The following is a 17,976-nucleotide window of genomic DNA, read 5'->3' as shown; positions in this document are numbered from 1 at the left end:
AATGTTTTCAGGCCCAAAACTGGAACCTGTGGAATGCCTAGAAACTAACGAAAGTTTTTCTTAACCAAAATAACTGAATGGGTAGACTGGATGCATCAGCTGGCAGCTTTCTCTAAAGTCCACTGACCCTTCATTGGTTTACCTGCCCCTTGATCCGCTGTTAGGCAGTATCAGAGCTGATGAGTGTTGTTCACTGAATATTGCACTTCCATGAAGGACAACTGGCTTCATTTCACTAAAAAGCTGACTTTAGTTTGTGTGTTTTGTGATTATAGTCAGCCAGAGGTTTTGCTGAAGAAAGCCTTGTGATTGTGGTGAAACCCAACCTCCTTAAACATCTATGCCCAGGAGGGTTTTCCTTTCCGTTTGAAACTGTACATACATGTACATTAGCACAGATATACTGTGTAAATGTGACCAAGAACTGTGCATCAGATCTTGCACTGAAGCATTAAGTTGACGCTTCGCAGTTCGGCACCAACTTTAGTAAGAGCACCTTGCCTTGCAATTTCTGCTGAACCCTTAATGAAAGATCAATCTCTGATCTGTCTCCTCTACGGGTCCTTCGACGGCTGAGGCTGCCCCAGTAATTGCCTCACATCCGATCTATAACCGTTTTGGAAGGATAGAGGTAGGAATTGCACTACCTTAAGCAAAGCTAAAGCGAGTGGATCTGCCTGATGCAGAGATGGATGATAAATAATGGTCGACCCAGAGCTGGAAGCATCTGTGGCCCACTTGATAAGGTGGATGTCAGAGCAGCCTAGTCTGCTGCATGCTGAGTATTAATGCCTTTCACAGTTCCACTAAATTAATTACACACACCAGTGTGAGTGCAGTCAGAGATTTATGTATTGTTGTTGTTGATTGATGGGTTCAGACTTTTACGATGGAACCCCGCCAGGAAGTTTCATAACACCGTTTTTCGTTTCCGTTGGCTCGTTCCGTTAGCAGTTCGTCTTCGTCACAAAGACTTTTGCAAAAGTTGTTCATTTGCTCAGGCGACACGAGACACTTCGGTGTCTAATCTGATCATTTTGTTAATAAGTATAAATTGGACAATGGAATATCTTCATTTTTTGTCTTTTCTTCTGTTAAAGTGAAATATGAAATTCCAAACAAAGAACTTTGCAGTTTTTCTAGCCATACCCTTATGGATGGGACCAGTACAAGAATATGCCAGCCTTTATAGATTCTGTGAAATACTTTGTTAGGTAGTGTTGAATACTACGAAAGACATTCAGCGGACAACTGATGGAGGATAAAGAAAGATAAAAGGAGCAATTTTAATGTGATTAGGCAAATAAAACAGATGTGAGAGGAGTGTGTGCATCTCAGGATGGATACCCTGAGAGTTCTGAAATGGACATCTATTTCTATAAAATCAATGTTTTTTTTTTTTTTTTTTTAATGTACCTCTTTATAGGAAATGATGCTCAATATATAAAAAAAAATGGGTTTGCTGGATAGGGGTGACTTTGCAATGTCACAAAAGATGTTCTGTCATTTGTGCCAATAGAAATGGACGTCAGTTCTTAATTTATTTTAGCTCTTCCTGGCTTCATCAGAAGTAAACACAAGCAATATGATTAAAACTGATAATCAGAGTCTTCATCTGTGTACTTGTTGACCAAATTATGCTCATCACCTTTTCTCCCCTTTTGCCGGCCCCAGATCCAGGTCATCAGCTTTGTGACGGAACACAACTGGGACTCCTTGGAGGTTTTTGACGGAGGCGATAACACAGACACTTTGCTGGGAAGTTTCTCAGGTGAGGTGGACTGGGGGATGAAGGAAGAAGAAAGACAAAGTGTTCACTGAACAGTTTCACTCAGCACAAATCCGTTCTAGGCTGTCTGCGGTGAAAATACTGAGTCCTGAACTCCTTTTCAAATCAGATTTCTCAAACGTTGGTACCTTGCAGCCCCTGGGCTGTGGGCTCAGACACAGGTTTAAGTAAACCTCAATCTGTGTAAGTTTGAAAGCTCACTCCATTTTTATGGGGTTCCCCCCACTGCTTCATCTGAACTGGACTCTAAATTTTCCTTTGTGTGTGTGTGAGATTGCCCTGTAATTCACTAGTGTCCTGATCAGGGTGCACCCTGCCTCACACCCTATGCAGATGGGATAGTCTCTGGTCGACTGTAACCCTGCACAGGACAAGCAATTATTAAAGATGGATGGATGGATGGATGGATGGATGGATGGATGGATGGATGAAATGGATGGTGTAGCTGGAAAAACAAATCTTGCACTGGAAACAGCCACCTGACACGACCAATGGAATAATGTTTTTTACTCCTTACCTTGTTGAAAATAGACATTACATAACCCAAACTCACAGGTTATGAATAATATAGGAACTGTAATAATGAAAGGATCAGTTGCCAAGAGGGATGAAAGAGGTACGAACCGACAGTGCAGCTCGAGGCTGTCTCCATGCTGTGGAAAGTCTGTGTAGATTTGTGGTTCTCCCTGCACTTGTACCTCCAGGACTTTTCTGCGTGATCACAGTCTACATGTAGTGTAAATGCACAGCACTGTACCAGCACTAGCGAACTTGGTTTTTCATCTGCAACACTGCTCTTAGAAATTGCTTCAATAAAGAAATTTGCATTTTTAAAAGGTTACTGCTCAGAATTATGAAGATTAGATTTTTATGCCTTTTTTACTCTTTTTTCTTTAAGTAGAAAATTGCATCCAGGGCACATTTGTCTTGAAAAGTGGAAAGAACAGGTGCTTTGATTTGTATTTTTCACTGAAACGGTATCAGTCATAGTATGCCCGGAAGCAAAGCAAATAAACAAGGCAAACAGATTAGAAGACAGATGAGCCTGTCAGTGACACACAGGGCAACGTGTGTGTGTGTGTGTGTGTGTGTATACGTGCGTGTGTGTGTTTGTGTGTAAATCCAGATCCTTGAAATCAGGATCTGTTCTTGTCCTTGGAATCTACTGCTAACACATTTATAACTGAGCCCAAATGTAAACCCTTGCTCCTCAGCTTACAAGTGCAACTGGGGATAGGAGTTGGTTCAAACAGATATGAAGGACGAAAATGAAATGAAATATAAACGGATTGGGAAATTTGTAACTGGATTGTTCGTAATATGATAAGATGAATACGATCGCTAATGTCTCTTTCATTGTGTGGATCACTATTGGGCATAATGGTTACAGCTACCACCTTGCACTCAATGACCCCAACTTTAGATCCAACATCTTGCTGTAAAACCCTTAATCAAGGTACTTGAATAGGTGCAGTAAAAATAATATTTGCAAATAATTTTTAATTAATAGTAATTGTTAAAGCTGTAAGACGGTTTGGTGAAAAAGATCAGCTAAATTAATAAGTGTAATGTGATTATAATTGTAGAGTGGAAACGCCTGTTTAAGATCTTTCCACTGTGCAGGTCTGACTGCTCCCCAGTTTTGACTGCAGTTCTTCTGTTTGCTGTCCAGGTACAACTGTTCCAGCTCTTCTGAACAGCACCTCCAACCAGCTGTACCTGCACTTCTTCTCCGACATCAGCGTCTCTGCTGCTGGCTTCCAGCTGGAGTACAAGAGTAAGAAGCAAGGACACGGATAGAAGAGGGGGCTCGCAGAGGAGGACTTCCCCTTCTGCCATGCCTTACTGCTCATGGCTGGTTGTGTTAAGTCCAAATTGCTGATCAGCTGATATGGCATGTAGAGTCACTCTGAAAACCACTGAATGGGAAAAAAAAAACAAGTATCTATAGTTGCCTTCCTGCTTGAAGGCTTTTCTGATGGAGAGCTTACACTTCACTTGGCTTTATCCCTCAGGCGCCCATACATTTCTGAGCACCTCTTTCAGTCTTACACCAAAATGGTCCACCTGTACTGGTCTCACTATGCTGCTCTCTCTCTCAGCTGTGTCTTTGACAAGCTGCCCTGAGCCAGTGGTCCCCATGAATGGGATGAAGGTGGGAGATCGGTTCCAGATGAACAATGTTGTGTCCTTCCAATGTGAGCCGGGATACACCCTTCAGGTGAGTCTTCAGACCATGCCTCTACTGTAGCTTCCTACTACATAACACTTACAGGGTAGTCTTAATGCTCACCTAATAAACACCATTTTTGGTTTTTTTTTTTTGTTTTTTTTTTTAATTGCCTCCCGATTGATTTGGGACATCAATAATTGAGTTTCTCCATCTGTGCAATTCTTTAATAAGCAGTTGCTCTATCAAGGGTTTTCCATGCTTATCTTCTCTGATGAGGGGGGCGCCACCTCTGTATCTGGGGGCACAAATACATATGGAGAGGAAAAGGCAGCAGTAGAACTGATCAGTGAACCGATGGGCTAACAGGCGGTGCCTCCTATTTGCAGGGCAATTCCCACATCACCTGCATGCCTGGCACGGTGCGGCGATGGAACTTCCCTCCACCTCTGTGCATCGGTAAGAGCTGCTTCTCCTTATCACACCTAACCCTGTATTCCTTTGTGTTCTAGTCTTGAGGCGAATGTCACATCTTGACTGAAGAGAATGCCAGCTGATTAATTATTGAGTGAAGCTTGCATGTTGGCCCATCACAGCCAGCGGAGATGGCGAGAGCATCGCCATTTCCTCGACAACAGGGGATGAGCCTTCATTTGTCACATGGAGTGCAATAACATGGGGTGCCTGACTTCTTATTATTTTCGCTATTATAATTTCTTTGTCAGAAGGGGGGCGCGGTGGTGCAGTGGGTTGGACCGGGTCCTGCTCTCCGGTGGGTCTGGGGTTCGAGTCCTGTTTGGGGTGCCTTGCGACAGACTGGCGTCCTGTCCTGGGTGTGTCCCCTTCCCCTTCAGCCTTACGCCCTGTGTTGCCGGGTTAGGCTCTGGCTCCCCGTGACCCTGTACAGGGCAAGCCGTTCAGACGGTGTGTGTGTGTATGTCTGTGTGTGTGTATTTGTCAGAAGTCTTAATCCAAGGCATGTGTTGCATGCTGGGTATACTGGGTTTGGAAAGCAACTAGGATAAAGGCGGTATGGAGCAAACCTACAGTGTTTTTTATATAAATATAAAATTTTAAAACAAACAGAAAACACAGTGAAACACAAACCAGGAACTTTTGGCAGCATGTGTATCCACAAAACTTGACACACACATGAAATAACATTGCCACATTTGACCCTCATCACGGAATCAGGTGCAGCCATTCATTCCAGAGGTGTGCCTCGTCGTGCTCCTTCATGCCACAATGTTACCACCAAGGTGTGTAAAAAGGTATGCTTTGCTAACAGTAGTACAATTGTGGATATGGCCATGTACACATTTCCCCTCCTCCACATCAGTTGTCTTATTGGCACAGCTGATTCATCACTTTTCCTCCAGCATTCTTTCATACTACGCTGCAAGCTGCCCTCAAGCTATATCAGTAAACCAAAAAAAAAAAAAAACCCTATTAAGCCACATTATTTTGCATTTCCTACTTGCTTAGCGGGTGATTCTGTACTAAGCGACCTACAAAGTCCGTATTTATTCACTTGGAGGTGTTCTTTGCTCATCTCACACTCCTGGATTGGGGAAGAAGAAGTCTTATTTCACCTGGTATTTTCACTGGCTTGGCTACATGTGCGCTTGCTGGTACGAGTCCCATTGTCCACCCCTCGTGAAGACAGGGATGGTGCAAGTCGCGTTTGACCCCTCATTCTGGCGAGATGACACGCCTCAGCACTCATAGAGACGGGGTTTAATTTGCTTTTATCATGTCGTTTTGGGAAAGTGACACTTGAATCAATCTGCAATTTGGGTTGAAAGCCTGGGGAAGTAATACCGGCTGCATCTGTGCATGTTTTGCACAAAATGAAGAGAGCGGGGATTAAAGGCCGCAGACTGATTTCGGAGCCCTTTTGATGGCTTTGTAATTGAATTGGCTGGTTTTTTAAATGAAATAATTGCTCATTGTCTGATCTTGGTGAAGAGGAGCTTATTACAGTTGTTACAGAAAAGCGGCTGTTACAGGATAGGCTACGTCAAAGTCAGAATCTCAGATACTGGGTAGATATCAAGTCAGGTTCTTGTCAAAGTTATGCAGAATTTCTACTGCTGGGTGGAATCCCAATTATGAGATGTCCGTGTCACGGGAATCTCCACATTTGTAACGTTCATCCTGGACTCCCCTGGATTTGCTAACTGATCCCCTTCTTTCCCCATCTTCCAATCTTCCCACGGTCCTGTGGCTTCAGCCCAGTGTGGTGGCATTCGGGTGGAGATGGAGGGCATGATCCTGAGTCCAGGTTTCCCGGGAAAGTACCCTAGCAACAGTGACTGCACCTGGAAGATCTACCTGCCAATAGGATATGGTGAGCGTTATCTTCAACATGGATCCATCATACTACAAATATTGACTCACTTACAATCATTATATTCTCCTAAACTTCTTTTAATCTAATCTAAAATCTTTTAATTCTCCAGTGTATAGTGATACATAAAATCTTGAGTTTTGTGTAGTATAGAAGTGTTCACTGGATTTTTGTTGTCTCAGTGGTCTGGCTGTAAACAATTATTTCTTACGTTCTCTGGGTATTTTCTTACACTCTCCAGGTGCACACGTGCAGTTCCTCAACTTTTCGACAGAGGCTAACCACGACTTCCTAGAAATCCGCAACGGCCCTTTTGAAACTAGCACTGTGATCGGCCGCTTCAGTGGACAGGATGTCCCGTCATCTCTACTCACCACATCCCACGAGACCACTGTGTACTTTCACAGTGACCACTCTCAGAATAAATTGGGGTTCAAGTTCGAATATCAGGGTAAGGATGGTTCAAAATGGCTGGATACATCTACGGCTTTTAGCCATTACAAACGTTTACGACAATCGTTGCAATCTTATATTAGATCAGAAACTGATTTTGATTTTACGGACCCCACCCAAAGAAAAAGGTATTTTTGTTCTGTTTTGTATTGCAGTCTTTTAAAAAGAGCCGCAATATTCCTTTCAATTTGATTTGACCAGACTTGGTTTTCATCAACACTTCTAAAGCAAGTCATCTCATAGACACTCATTTCCAGTGTCATAACCCTCTTGGGAATGTGATGTACTTGCAAAAGATCTGACCACTTGCTGTTCACGTTCTGCCTCCCCAGCATACGAGCTGCAAGAGTGTCCCGACCCAGAGCCCTTCCGTCATGGGGTGGTGGTGGGGGCCGGTTACAACGTGGGCCAGTCCATCTCCTTTGAGTGCCAGCCAGGCTACCAGCTTGTGGGCCACTCCATCCTCACCTGTGAGCATGGGACCACACGCAACTGGGACCACCCGTTCCCTCGCTGTGAAGGTATGATCCTTCAGGCGTTCTCATATGGCCATCACTGGAACAAGGCAAGCGGCACAATAAAGGCAGTCAACATTTACAAGGAAGTGTTAAAAACTATTACTGCTAAAAAGATTTACCATTTAAATATATTTTAACCACATTAACCACTTAAGTACGTTTTGAAAATGAAGTCAAATTTTTATGTGACTGATAGTGTGAAAGAAATCTTTCCCTTTCCCATTTCAACCATAGGAGACACTGAAAGAAACACACTCAGACGCACAAAGACTTTTCACAACAACATCGGCCGATGGGAGAGCCCCGGAAATTAGGTGTCTCCCCGATCAGTTTTTATCGCCTGCTTTTATTGCCAAGCTCATACATAATTCATTACAGGGTGTTACAACAGGTGTGTTCAGTGTTTTCCTATCTTTTTTGCCTAGTAACTTGAGGCTTTTTTTGTTCTTAAAACTCTTACCCCTAATGCTGAACTATCCAACTCCCATCATCCAGCTTACTTTAAACTGACCTCGCTCCAGGCAAGGCATGACCACTGGCTTTTTATGACATGCTCTTGGTGCCAACAGCCTGCCTTTATCAGATAACCTCTGACCTGGTGCCTGGTACACCCTGCTTCTCATACAATGGTCTTACATTCCACCACAGAGATCACAGCCTTAAACCCAGTACAACAATATTACCAGTTACCATGCTTAACAATTTCTATAACTATTAAATTTCAACACCACAACAGTCATGATAAGATAGGTAACAACAGTAACACTGATGGAGCAGCATAGTATAGTACAATCCCGAGCTATGGGTAAGCACAGAACCTGAAAAAATGCAAGCGAAAATGCGGTAGAGCTCACAGTCCCTTCTCTGCAACGTTGATGTGCTGCAACTAGTCCCTCCCTGACCCACACCGAGCCACCGTTCCCCGCCTCTTATTCAATGTCACATACAGAATTACAGCAGGGCGGTATGTTGAGCCTTCTTGTAAAGTTGAATGATCGTATGCAAAACATTCATGAAGGAGCCTATTGAGGCAACCGACAAAGAATTCGGTCACCCCCACTCCCATTCACACAGTAACTGTGGGTTTTGAGATAACCACATGAAGAATGGCGCGCACAGGAGACTTAGTCACGCGAAGGGATCTGTATTAGAATGTGAATGTGAAACTGCAGCGATGTGGGCTAGCGTGTTGTAAGCGAATTGGCTCTGCCTGTGTTCTCAGGGTGTGATGGGATTAGATGCGAAGCGATATATTCATCAGCTCAGTTCTCCCATGCTGTGATAGCCCGTGCAACCCCCATCCTTTGAACACACATAAACAGTGACAACATATTTAAGCGCTGTTAAATAGATACCAAAGATGAAGGTTTATGCCTCTTCATTATAGCATCACTGTGGGTGGGAAAGAAAAACCTTCCGAGGCATCTGACGGCTGTCTGTTACATTGTACTCAGCTTTGTCATGTGGGTACCAATATCTTCATGTGCTCTTATGAGATTCTTGTTGGCGAGCATGTCACTACTTGTTGAGTAGTCTATTTATTTCTGAATAAACTCAAGAGTGGGTTGTGTGTTTTACCTAATTTTGTCCTCCAGAAGTGATTTGTCATAGGTAGCTAATTAAACATGCAACAGCTATCAGGTTAGGGCTGTCAACTTTCTCACGTTCTCCTTCCTTCTTTTTGTACCTTGTATTTGATTTTTTCAGTATTTTTCTGTCTGGATGAAGATTGGCGGTCGTTGAGTACTCTGGAAATTCAGCCCATTTAATTAATTGTGTATTTTGCATTTGTGAAAGGAACAGGGAGAGAGGAATTGATGGGTGCAGTGGCTAGGTTCCTGTATCCTGATATTCCAGCTTTGTCAAGGCTATTAATGTATTACGTGGGTTCCACACAAAACCTCAAAACACCAAAATGTCATAAAATAGAGTATACCCTCAATGCCAACACCCTATCCCCAGGAAGTGACCAAGATTTCATTCCTTCTTTCTTCATTGTTTCTTTTTTTCTTTTCTATTTTTTTTTGACAGTTGATTTCAAATACAAAGACAAAGACTTGTTTTCCTTCTTTTTGTCTTGTCTTGAAATCGGTAAATTTTCGGTTGAGTCTTCGATAGAGTCTTGTGGGTAGCATTTTTGCTTTCTTCTGTGCCATTCCATTCTCCTCATCAGTCCCAAAATCAGCAAGAGGGTTTGGGTAATGACAGTAGCCATCAGCTCTGAAGTGGACCATCTTGTCTGGTCCTGGAGTGGACCTGAAGAGGAGTGTACTGCCCGGGGGTGTTTGGAGAAGACGGTGAAATAACCACACATTACACCAGTGCCTGTGGGCCAATCAGCCATGAGGTGCAGTCTATCACAGATGCTTGAGCATAATGGGAGGTGGGGGAAGAGAATTAGATTAGTTGCTGCCCACGCGGGCAGAGACACAGACCTCCCCCCCACCGAAACATTGTTGAGATAATGAAGAGTATTACAGCTGAGTGTGGAGAGATATGGGAGATTGGTTGAGCATCAATGCTTCGAAATATAATAATAATAATAATAATAATAATAATAATAATAATAATAATAATCAGTGTTGGTAATGAATACAGGATTCAGTTGCTCAAGGTGAAGCAGAAGCTTGAAATCATGGAAACCAAAACAATGAAACCACGTGAGAACTGAATACTCAATGTCCCTAATAAAATGCAGATTTAGAAAGAAGAAAAAAAAACTAAATATGGTATTGCATAAAAAAGAAATGATCAAGTGCAAGTAAACGATAAAAAGGACACTTAAAACTTCTTCCCAGATATGCACCTCATCATTAAAGTTGTGGGAAGTAATGATCTACCCTCTCTGTGATCCCACGTGTGCTTCCCCCCCTGTGAGCTTCCTGATTTTAAACACCAAGCACCCAAGTCCTAAACATGGTAGTGTGTTCATAGATTTCCTCTTTGTATCTTGGAGCATAGTCAATATGGTACGCAAGCTTAGAATCAATTTCTCCCTCAGATCAGTTGCACCAAAAATCACAGTACCTTTACAATCAATGTTGTATTCCACATGTCACTTGGCAGGTGGGACTGCATAAACAGAGTGACTTGTACTGATGTATTAACTTCCTGGAAGCATGAGGGTTGTGATGGAGTGAGTAGAAGAAGAGGTGTGAGAATGAAGGGGTCCTCCAGGATGGAGTTACACTCTGCTGTAAACTGATCGTATGAGAAAATAAGGCCAAGTCAGGTGCTGAAAAAATGGCAGGTGGCAGCAGCTGGCACCTTTGTAAGCATAACCTTAATGTGTCACCACAGATGAATCACACGTTGTGATCTTTAACTAAGTCTGTCTTGCTGTATGGGCTGTTACTCTTTTTATTTTGTTTTTCATTGTCCCCTCTTAACATCTGGACAAACTTGAAGCAGTATTAAAACAGCTGGCCAATAATTTACTGGCTGCTATCTTTAAAGGGGACCCAGTCTAACTGTGGTCCTCTAGGGAGTGCTTTTGGTTCTATTTCGGTGTCCAGTAGGTTTAGATCTTAAGCCCGTAATTCTGCGCCGCAACACTCATCGACTCCAAAGCTCAGCAACAGTCACTGGCCCGCTGTTCCTGGAGTGACTTCTCATGGGAGAAGGTTGTGCCCTTATCTCTCCGGAACATTCCGCAGAACTCTGCACTTGCTAACAGGCTTTCTCGGTTAATCTTTGGTCCTGACGAATGGGGGGAAACAGCCCTGTTCGCTGATTCCCCTCTGAATCCGGCTTTGTTAGTTTTTTGTTCACGTTCCCCTCCCTTTTTATCCTTCTCCTTCAGCGCCCTGCGGGGGCAACATCTCGTTGGACAATGGCACCATATTCTCACCCGGGTACCCGGAGGAGTATCCCACCTCGTCTGACTGCACATGGCTCATCACTGTGGCCCCAGGCATGGGCGTTCGTCTCAACTTCACTCTCCTCCAGGTCCATGGTCCTCACGACTTCATCTCTGTTTGGTAAGAAAGAGTTGGATAATCTCCTGGACCTGGGGGCAGGAATAGCCTCTTTGTCTCTGCTCCCTCCCCACTGTACACACACCTCCTCCTCCTAGTCTTCTGGCTGTTGTCGTTTCCATGTCTGTTCTTTTGGTAGCAGAACAAACAAGTAAGTCAGGGTCCAGTACCCGGGATAATCCTCCATGCCTCTCTCCTGCTTCCTATCTCCTCACTTCCTGTTCTCCCACATCGCTCCACTCCATTTTCATTTTGGCTGCTGGAAGGAGCGAGAGAGTTCTCGAGGACACACCTATGGACCCTCTCTTCCTCTTCCTCTTCCTTTTCCTTTGCTTCTTATTCCCACGGCACTATGAGTTGAAATGCTCCTTCTTTGGTTCCGCCAGGCCTCTGACATGCTGCCAAGCCCTGTCATTTGATTAATTAATAAGATGTAGCCTCCAAGCCAATCAGGCTGCATGCAGATGTGCAGGCGGGACCCCATGCATATTCACGAAGGAGGCTTTGACACACCCAGCGAAGTCTGGCCCCGAGAAAACAAAGTTGAGTGTCTGTGGCCTCTGTGTGCTTTCACTTTGACTCAGTACCAGACTGGCAGTCTAGAGTTGGCACCAGCCATGTTTTGAAGTGGGCAGAGCCATACTATTACTACAGGGACCTCCCACTCCATACCTCCATGCAACCTTTGTAAAACGCCTAGTGTTAGACCAAGAGTGCAAAAAAGTTAGCACCGTCTCTACATCCAGCATATTCAGGCCTTCATATCAGAGTAACAAATATGGCAGGATCCACCTGTGTATAGGGTGGATCAATGGTACAATAGGCAGATCACTCATCCCCGCCCTCTTTTTGCCTTTGTACACAGCAGGCTGTTAGTGTTCTCTGCTTCTACCCATGGCAGCACTTGTAAACTGTATTGTGGGTTTGAGGGGCCTTCAAATTTTATGTGTTGCTGTTCGACTTGTATGGTGCACCATTACACTCTTTTTTTCTGGCTAGAATAAGCTCTTTTGTCACCCTGAGTGCGGAAGTGTAGAGGTTAAACATAAATGCAATTACCGGGTCACGTCACCATTTGAAAGCAACGGTGATCCTTGAAAATCTTCTCACTTGACCATGCCTCGCTCCGCAGGGATGGCCCTCAGGAGACTGTCCGCAAACTGGGCGTGTTCACCGACGGCGAGCAGACAGACCCGCCTAGCAGCACCTCCAACCAAGTCCTCATACGTTTCCGCAGCAACACTGAAAAAGGTGGCCTGTTCAGAATCACCTACCAAGGTATGATACACTTCACCGTATAAATGGTCCTCTCATCTGTTTTGCTACAAACTTAAAGGTTTGAATAATTACCGTTTTAAAAAATTTGATGAGCTTAGAATGAGGCAAATATGTTCTTATGGAAGAAGGTTCAGTAGTTCTGTAGAATTATTTTTTGGAATAATGCCTATACAGGTGTTTCATGTATAACGGTTAAACTGTTAATGTTACTGTATAACTGTTGAACTAAATTTTCTGTCTCGTGTTTGTTCTTTAAAAGAGTTCATCCAGTTGCAATGGTTAGATTAATATTTATTTATGTCATCAGAGGGCCACTGAGATTTATGTTTTTCCATTAGTGTTTATTAACATGTAACATTACTTATATATATATATATATATATAAATAATTATATCCATTATATCACAACTCGTAAAGGAGAAGGAGGAAAATAATAGTGGAGCCAAGCTTCTGTCATAAGATGAGTTCCTGGCGTGGTGAATATGTAGGATGGAGATTTCAGTCAGCTACCTTTTCTTTTACTCTGCACACTCACACCCACATGTTTCCTTTTTCACTCTCCCACGCATAACCATACACCCCTGCATATAGCCTCTCTCCAAATCTCATTCCTTTTCTTTCTCCACACACACACACACACACACACACACACACACGGGAAGCAGAAGCCTTCTCACCCAGTTCTTCCATTTGATGTTGTTCCAGCCTACCGCCTCCAGTTCTGTCTTCCTCCTCCCATCATCCCCAATGCAGAGATCCTGATGGCCAGCAAGGAGTTTAAAATAGGTGAGTGGGTGCTGTTTGTTTGTTTTTCTATTTGTCTATGTTCAAGCCTAGTGCAACAAGAGTTGCAAGGGTACACTTGCGTAGCATTTGTGTTTACATTGTTCGCAATCCATGTGAGAGGTGTCAGAAATGTGGCCCCAGTTTTGTTTTCACATCGGCTTGCATCAGCGACCAACTTTTTGCATGCAAAAAAATTGCTCTTCTGCCAATAACTACATTTCCCAGAGGCCTTCATTGTTTCATTAATGCCTTTTCAGATTTCACAAAGCTAGATTTCTGCCTCCCACACATGTGAATTTCCCACTCCCCATTGTTCCTCCTGTGCAAGTTTATTATGTATGGTCATTTTGAAGAATACAAAGAGATAGTATAGTAAAGCAAAAGTAAATCAACTTAAAGGAGTATTTGATCAAATTAAAGAGTATTCGATCTGTGTCTGTTGAAATGAACTCTCCTCTGAGCAGATTTGACTGCCTGGGCTTGTGTTTAGTGGATGTTCAGTCTATGAGATTACTTCAATTATTCAGCACACATACCAGTACTTGATGACCTTCAGACAAAGAAAAGAAAAAAAAAATCTCCAAATGATAATAAAAGGAGACTTAGCGAGTAAAAGGTAATCAAGATAACTCTTTGAAAGCCTTGTCTGGGACCGGGCTGATCATCAGTAACTTGATGGCATTCTCAGCAGCGGGACTCCATGCATGTCCTGTGGTCCGGCTGGCCCTTTTTCAGTCAACACTCGTTTTTCCAGTCACCAGCCCGGTTGGCTCATAGATCAGGAACATCTCCAAGACAAGCTCTGAGTACAAAACAGGCTGGCGTTCCAGGAATTGTCTGAACACGAGCCAACTCTGGGTTTGAATGCTTGACCGGAGAGCTGGTGAAAGTGAAGGGGATGCATTCACAATGCCTGAGGGAGGTTCTTCGTGGTCACTGCTTCACATCGCCAACAGTCCTTTTTTGACCACTGACTATGCTCAACGTTTATTTTGCTGGTTCAGCACATTCGGAAGAGGAAAGGGGTTTCTCAAACAACGGTTCCTACCTTGAACCACAACGGCAGTAATCACTCCTGATACCGCTGATCTGGCCTGTTGATTATTTGGAAAACACTCATTTTAACAATTATGAGGAGATAAGTTCTGTACATGCAACGATAGGCAGTCAGGAATAGTGCAGTGGGGTAATTTCACACGACTTGACTTTAAAATGCCCCTTTTTATATGCATATTTTAACTTACTGGGTAGCAGATTACTGTGGTACACTGGCATTCCATTCAGTGTGTACTCTGATTAGCCTTGTACCCAGTGCATTCGGGATGGGCTCCATACCATGGTGACCTTCATTTGGACAGGCTGTTGCTGATGAGTGAGTGAGTGGGAAGGCATCTCAATACATGCTGCATTTCCTTTCTCCAGACAAGCACTGACTTTATTTTGCAAAGCAAGGAGCTTTAGACCCTTTCCTCAAGCCATTAACAGGGTAACCTGTGTTTAACGAGTCCTTCAACATTTGTCAGTTTCGATCCTGGGCACTTGTTGACGTCTCCACTGTCTGTCTCTGACTCAATACAACATTTCTACTTCCCAGGAGACATTGTGCGCTACAGGTGTCTTCCGGGCTACCAGCTGAGTGGAAACGATATCCTCATCTGCAGACTTGGGACACACCTGGAGTTTGAAGGGCCTCCTCCATCATGCGAGGGTAAGTGGGTGGAGATGGGTGTCCATCTGAGTCTCTAGTACTCGTTCCCTCCATCTCCCTGTTTTGCAGCATCGGTTTTGTTTAGCACAAACTTTTCACCTAAGCAGTATTCAAAGCTCACTCATTTCCACAGGTGGGTTATCCACGTGTTTCTTCCTGGAACTCAAATGTACAACTTTGTTGGAAAGGTTCATGTTAAAGTTTCCAGTCTTGGATTTTCAAATGTTTTAATTGCCGGTGGCATTTTAGCTGCATGCAAACAGCTGGCATAACTGTTGTATTTTTTTTTTTCCGGAGTTGGATCTATATAAAATCAATGGAGCAGACGCACACATCATCCCACTGTAGCGGTACAGCATGTCTCTGTGTTAATGGATGCCACTGGTCCTTAGCAGCACCGAGACAAGGGTCTGGGGCGATAATGGAAAATATAAATAACCATGAACCACCCCCGCGCTGGCCGACCACTGCACTTGCTGAACCTCCTGCAAGTCGTTTCTTTTGGCATTTTCGTAAAGAGCTTCATTACGTCTTGTTTTTTCATCATGTAATGAAGTCAAATTGGTTTTACGAGGTCAACTGCTGCAGGGCGGGGTGACACGATGCCGACGCGTTGAAATGTCGGCCTGGAAAGAGAGGGTCACGTGCTCCATCCCCCTCCCGCTTCCCACGTCGCATCCACGTGTCCGTCGTGTGAGTCCGACTGCTACGGAGTACTGTGGAAAGGACTGCAGCTGCTGGCTGGGAGGTGGTGCTTGGATTCATGGATGAATGAAAAAAAGCGCAGGAGAGGCGGAGTGTAATAAATGGAGCTAATTAGCAATGGGCGACGTGTTTGCGCCCGGGCAGTATGCGGAAAAGCCTAATATGGTCTTTTTGCTGTAGAAACACTTGGTGGTGCAGTGCCCATGTGGGATAGCTGTAATTCATCTTACCATTAATTATGTTCTGCACGTTAATCAGCATCTTCATGAAGTGAGCTGGCGCACGGAGCTGAGTGTCCCTGCGGCTCGGACCCTGGCTGACGAACTGGCCGAATCGAGGGAAGGGACGTGGGCTTTGGGGACTGGTCATGCAATAGATTCCTCTGGGGAAACTGGGTGAAAAGGGGTGGTTGGAAGGGGTTGAATGGCAAACATGTTGATACGCTTCATGAGAGAATAGAAACCTAGGAGGGGAGGACCAGGTGGGGTTCTGGAGAAGATGAGAAGGGAGGGAGAGAGAGGGTGAGAGAGAGAGAGAGAGAGAGAGAGAGAGAGAGAGAGGAAAAAAAGACAGAATGGGGGCGAAGGAGGCAGGAGTACTGTGGCTCATTGAAATTCAGGTGATAACCATGTTGCAGCTGCACCAATCAAATCGCTCCCCCCTCCCCACTGCTCCCGTCGTGGTCTCCCTTCACCACCCCTCTACACACACACTCACACACTCAAACACAGAGAACACTCCCTGTCAGTCTCACACAGCAGCGCTTTGAGCTTGCTGCACCTCTCGACCTGGAGCATTGCCCAGAGAGAGGTGTTCGGCCGCATGCAACGGTCACGGAGCATCGCTGAGAAAGCGGAGGGGGGTGGGGGGGCTGTCCATCCTTCCCGAGTCACTAACCACATGGAGTCTCCGTGGTTGTGGCGCGCCATGACTCATCCACACACAGATTCCTCTGTTCTGCGTATCCCCTGCGCAACAGTTCCCCACCATCCTCGCACCCGCTGCAAGGAAATCCATCCAATTTCCATAGTCCCTGCCTGGGAGTCCCGTACTCCGCAATCCGTTTCACCCCATGCTACCCCTGCATTTCGCATTCTCTCCTCCACCGCGTATCCCTGCACATACTCTAATCAGCGTGCTCGTGCATGCTGAGATACACGGACACAATCTCGCACACACACCTCCACGTGCTCAGGTTCTTCAAATCGAACCCCTTGCCTCCAGTCTCCATGGTGACAGAAGTAACAGAAGATCTTTCCGTTTCTCTCTCTCTCTCTCTCTCTCTCTCTCCCTCTCTCTCTCTTTCTCGCTCCACCTTTATGAAAGAGCTCTTTTCCACCATGCTCGGTTGCTATAATTTGTATTTACTTGTTTATTTCATTTTTCCTTTTGGTTCCTTTCACTAATTAGTTTCACCACTGAAAAAAATGCTATATTTGCTTTTTCACATGGCAGAGGTTGTGGAATATAATGTAGGGAGTTTATTCAGCGGAGTTTATTTTAATGAATTCATTTAACTGGCTGTTCTTAAAGGGAAACTTACTGTACATTGTGTCAGTCAGACAATAAAATGTGGTTATAGGAATGTGGAGAGGGGACTAAACCTGTAGACCTTTGGTGTATTTTATCAGTGCCTTTCATTAATTTAAACAAAAAAGGAAGAAATTTCAGGGGGAAAATTGTTTTTATAACTTGGGCTTCTCCTCTCTCTTTTTAATCTCTGGAAGATTGTGACAGACAGGCGGGGGTCTTAAAGCACTTCGCAGCACACCTACACAATCTTTCCTTCGTTTATAAATCTGCAGCCGCTTACATTATTATCCAACTAATGCTAATGTAATACTGACTTCTTGCAGATGTGCCTCTTATCGTCGGCAAGCTTATGTTAATTAAATGCTAACATGGGTGAGGGTTTTTTCCTTCCCTCTGAGGTTTTGATGGGCAGGGTGTGTGTGTCAGCGACAGTGTGTGCACAGCGTTTATAAGAAACGATTTGGGCCCGCTCTCCTCGGATGAGCGCGTGAATACGTCTGTTCCGGAACTGGTCTGCAGATCGAAAATGGACAGCGGCTCACTGTGCGAGTCCATGTGACGAGGCGGTGGACCCACCTGAGCTCAGCCCTTCCTCCACAGATACAGTTAGATCCGTGATTCGCAATAACAGCTAATCTCTGTCACGAGCCGTCAGCTCTGTCGGAGGGAATTAGAGGAGATCTGAAGTCTGATTGTACGGGGCGCGTT

At 44.5% G+C, this 17,976-nt stretch overlaps 1 protein-coding gene across 2 annotated transcripts in view; it reads left to right on the top strand.

Moving 5' to 3' along the window:
* The window catches only part of csmd2 (CUB and Sushi multiple domains 2), a 246,732-nt gene that overhangs the window by 190,291 nt on the left and 38,465 nt on the right, over window positions 1–17,976 (top strand). For both annotated transcript variants that reach the window (XM_029248162.1, XM_029248161.1), the window contains exons 36-46: window positions 1,675–1,771; window positions 3,462–3,566; window positions 3,892–4,010; window positions 4,349–4,418; window positions 6,193–6,309; window positions 6,551–6,760; window positions 7,095–7,283; window positions 11,083–11,260; window positions 12,390–12,535; window positions 13,242–13,322; window positions 14,917–15,030. In XM_029248162.1, coding sequence (XP_029103995.1) covers window positions 1,675–1,771; window positions 3,462–3,566; window positions 3,892–4,010; window positions 4,349–4,418; window positions 6,193–6,309; window positions 6,551–6,760; window positions 7,095–7,283; window positions 11,083–11,260; window positions 12,390–12,535; window positions 13,242–13,322; window positions 14,917–15,030 — 1,426 coding nt within the window. The remainder of the gene's footprint in view (window positions 1–1,674; window positions 1,772–3,461; window positions 3,567–3,891; window positions 4,011–4,348; window positions 4,419–6,192; window positions 6,310–6,550; window positions 6,761–7,094; window positions 7,284–11,082; window positions 11,261–12,389; window positions 12,536–13,241; window positions 13,323–14,916; window positions 15,031–17,976) is intronic.

This window comes from Scleropages formosus, chromosome 23 (genome assembly GCF_900964775.1).
Source record: "Scleropages formosus chromosome 23, fSclFor1.1, whole genome shotgun sequence".
Classification (NCBI taxonomy): Eukaryota; Metazoa; Chordata; class Actinopteri; order Osteoglossiformes; family Osteoglossidae; genus Scleropages; species Scleropages formosus.
Note: the sequence above shows the minus strand (reverse complement) of the source record. Positions and strands in the feature narration are given on the sequence as shown.